At 47.2% G+C, this 2,420-nt stretch overlaps 1 protein-coding gene across 1 annotated transcript; it reads right to left on the minus strand.

The window, feature by feature from the left end:
• Positions 1-1,122: 1,122 nt before the first annotated feature.
• On the minus strand, positions 1,123-1,927 carry LOC105810129 (clusterin-like). Its single transcript, XM_012644052.1, has 2 exons — positions 1,602-1,927; positions 1,123-1,352 (listed from the first exon to the last, which is right to left on the minus strand). Exons 1-2 carry the CDS (start codon positions 1,910-1,912, stop codon positions 1,343-1,345), a joined length of 321 nt encoding a protein of 106 aa, XP_012499506.1. The 5' UTR covers positions 1,913-1,927; the 3' UTR covers positions 1,123-1,342.
• Positions 1,928-2,420: the final 493 nt, after the last annotated feature.

Genomic DNA, 2,420 nt, shown 5'->3' on the forward strand with positions numbered 1-2,420 from the left:
AAAAAAAAAAAAAAAAAGAAAGAGGATGCAGAGAAGGGGTCCCAGGGAGCCTCAGAGGCAGCTTTCAGATCTGCCTTTTAGGGTGCTAATGTATGCGAGTTTATGGAAAAAAGTGCATAAAAAAAATTTTCTTTAAATAGTGGATATAGTGACTGCCAGAATCTAGCAACATAACAGAAAAGAGAAAGTAATTTTTGAAACATGCCATATGACGCTAATGTGACATGTACTTTGCAATTATGGCCATTTAAATAAATCCCTCTGACCCCATAATCCTAGTTAATGTGTACCATTAAGTGACTGATACTAGCTTGATTCTGAATTTCCTTGACAGCAGTACTAAAATACTTACTTTGAACACAAGCTAGGCCTCACAAGTTTGTGGTTTTGCGTAGCTGAGGTGCTTATAACCTAAAAGACAAGGGACAGTGACCTAAGAACATTCTAAGCTATGATTTACACATGGACTTTGCTAAGAACCTGGATGCAGCCAGATGACTTTTTTTCCTATTTGCAGTCTATTTGACGAACAGAATTCTATAATTAGAGCCTATTTATGAATGAGAGGTTTGTTGAGCTAAGGTTGAAATTTGTACCGCGGGTGGTCAGGGCCACCTGCTGGCAGCACCGGGTACTGCAGCCCAGCTATATTTCCAAACTGAGCCCCTAAGCAGAGAAACTCCTGTGGTCCAGGCCAAGAAGTGAAGATTGCATGACCCGGCAGTGGACAGACGAAGCCACCGTCGAGAAAGTGCCCCAGGAATTCTGGGCTCTTACAACTAAACAGAAAACTGCCTCATTTGGTCTCGGGGACTATGGTTTCCATAAGGAAAATATTAATTACGCATTAAAATACTCAGCGTGCCTTACCATCACCCGTCCTTCGCCTTAAATTTCAGTGTGTTCCTTCAGATCGCCCTCGCCCCGCTCAGCATACTCTGACAGTTTGATAATGGAACGGAAAACTCATTTTTCAGGAAGGTATTTTAGCTGGCTTGTTGGAATGCACCTCTCTTCCTGAAAGCAAGCCATTCCTGAATTGGATCGATTTTTTGCCTCCCACACCAAAACGAAGGCATGCAGGAGGCAGAAGCCCCGCACGAAAAGAGGAGGCTCAGAGCGCTCGGATCACAAGGCAGATTTATTAGATTTATTAGTCGCATGCGGGAGCAGCTCTCCCCCCGGCAGCTGGCGCAGGCGTTAGAGTGCGGGATCCAGGGCGGACGGGGCTGGGCGGGCCTAGTCACGTGGGGACACGCAGTGCTCTCTCTGGGGGAGGGGGCTGGCTCATCTCAGGGCGAGCTGGACTCAGCCCTGTACGTAGAAAAGCAGCGTTCACACCTCACTCCTCTCTGAAATAAAAAAGAAGTAGGGAAGGGGAGGGCTTAACATTCGGTGAGAGCAGCGACCAACGCTCAAATTCTTATCCTCCACGGAAGAACACTCTCAAAGGATAAATAAAATTCCCAGTGATTTCCTGGCTTTGGCCTTGGGCTCTGGAGCCAGGAGCAGCCATTGCCACCAGGCTACGTCCTCTGCCCCTTTTCTCGGAGCCCAGAGAGAGTCCGGGCCCCACCGGCCCGCGGGAAAGGCCTGCTCACCGGTTCTTTTTGCGGTATTCCTGCAGTGCCTTCTCTGCCACCGTCTCTATAAATTGAGGGTTGTTCCTAGAGACTTCCTCCGGGACCGACACGGTGATGGGGTCAGAGTCAAAGAGCTTCACAGACACCTCAGTGGCACCGGAGGGAGCATCTGAGTCAGAAGTTCGGGACGTCACCTCGAAGGAAAACAAGAACAGAAGAGCTTCAACATTATGGTTAATTAAATGCACGACGTATTCTGCAACAGAAGTCAGGCTTTCAATAGGGGAGCTCTCCTGCTCCTTCCAGAAAATCTGGACAGCTGACCCCATTGCTTCTTGCTAATCTAGACATCCATACATCTCAGTGGACAAAAATGTCCCAGTTCACAGACAAGCACTTGTAGGGGCAAATGCCATCTGCAAATGACCAGCCCAGAGGGCACCCCAGAGAATAAAAGTGGTTTCCAAATATTTTCTTTGGGCAATCACTGGCCAGACAGACTGTGGTAGGGAAAAAAAAAGAACAGAAAAGAAAAAAAGAAAAAAAAAGCATTCCTAGCACTAGAGAGAAGTTTTTATCACTGGCAGAAAACAAGGCACCAATTCATGAGCCAGTCCACATGGCAGAGGGCAGCCGTGCAGCTTTGAGAAAAGAACACAGGCTTCTGGTTTGTTCCTGGCTTTGGCACCAAAAATTAAAAAATAATTAAAAAAAAAAAGAGTACAGGCTTTGCAAGCCAGGCAAACAGGTTCAAGAACCCAGGTGAGTCAGCAATCCGTTACCCAACCTTGGGCAGGCTGTGGAACCTCTTCTTTCCCCATCTGTAAAATGGGGTCA

The sequence above is a fragment of the Propithecus coquereli genome, unplaced genomic scaffold (genome assembly GCF_000956105.1).
Source record: "Propithecus coquereli isolate 6110/MARCELLA unplaced genomic scaffold, Pcoq_1.0 Scaffold10263, whole genome shotgun sequence".
In the NCBI taxonomy this organism is placed as follows: Eukaryota; Metazoa; Chordata; class Mammalia; order Primates; family Indriidae; genus Propithecus; species Propithecus coquereli.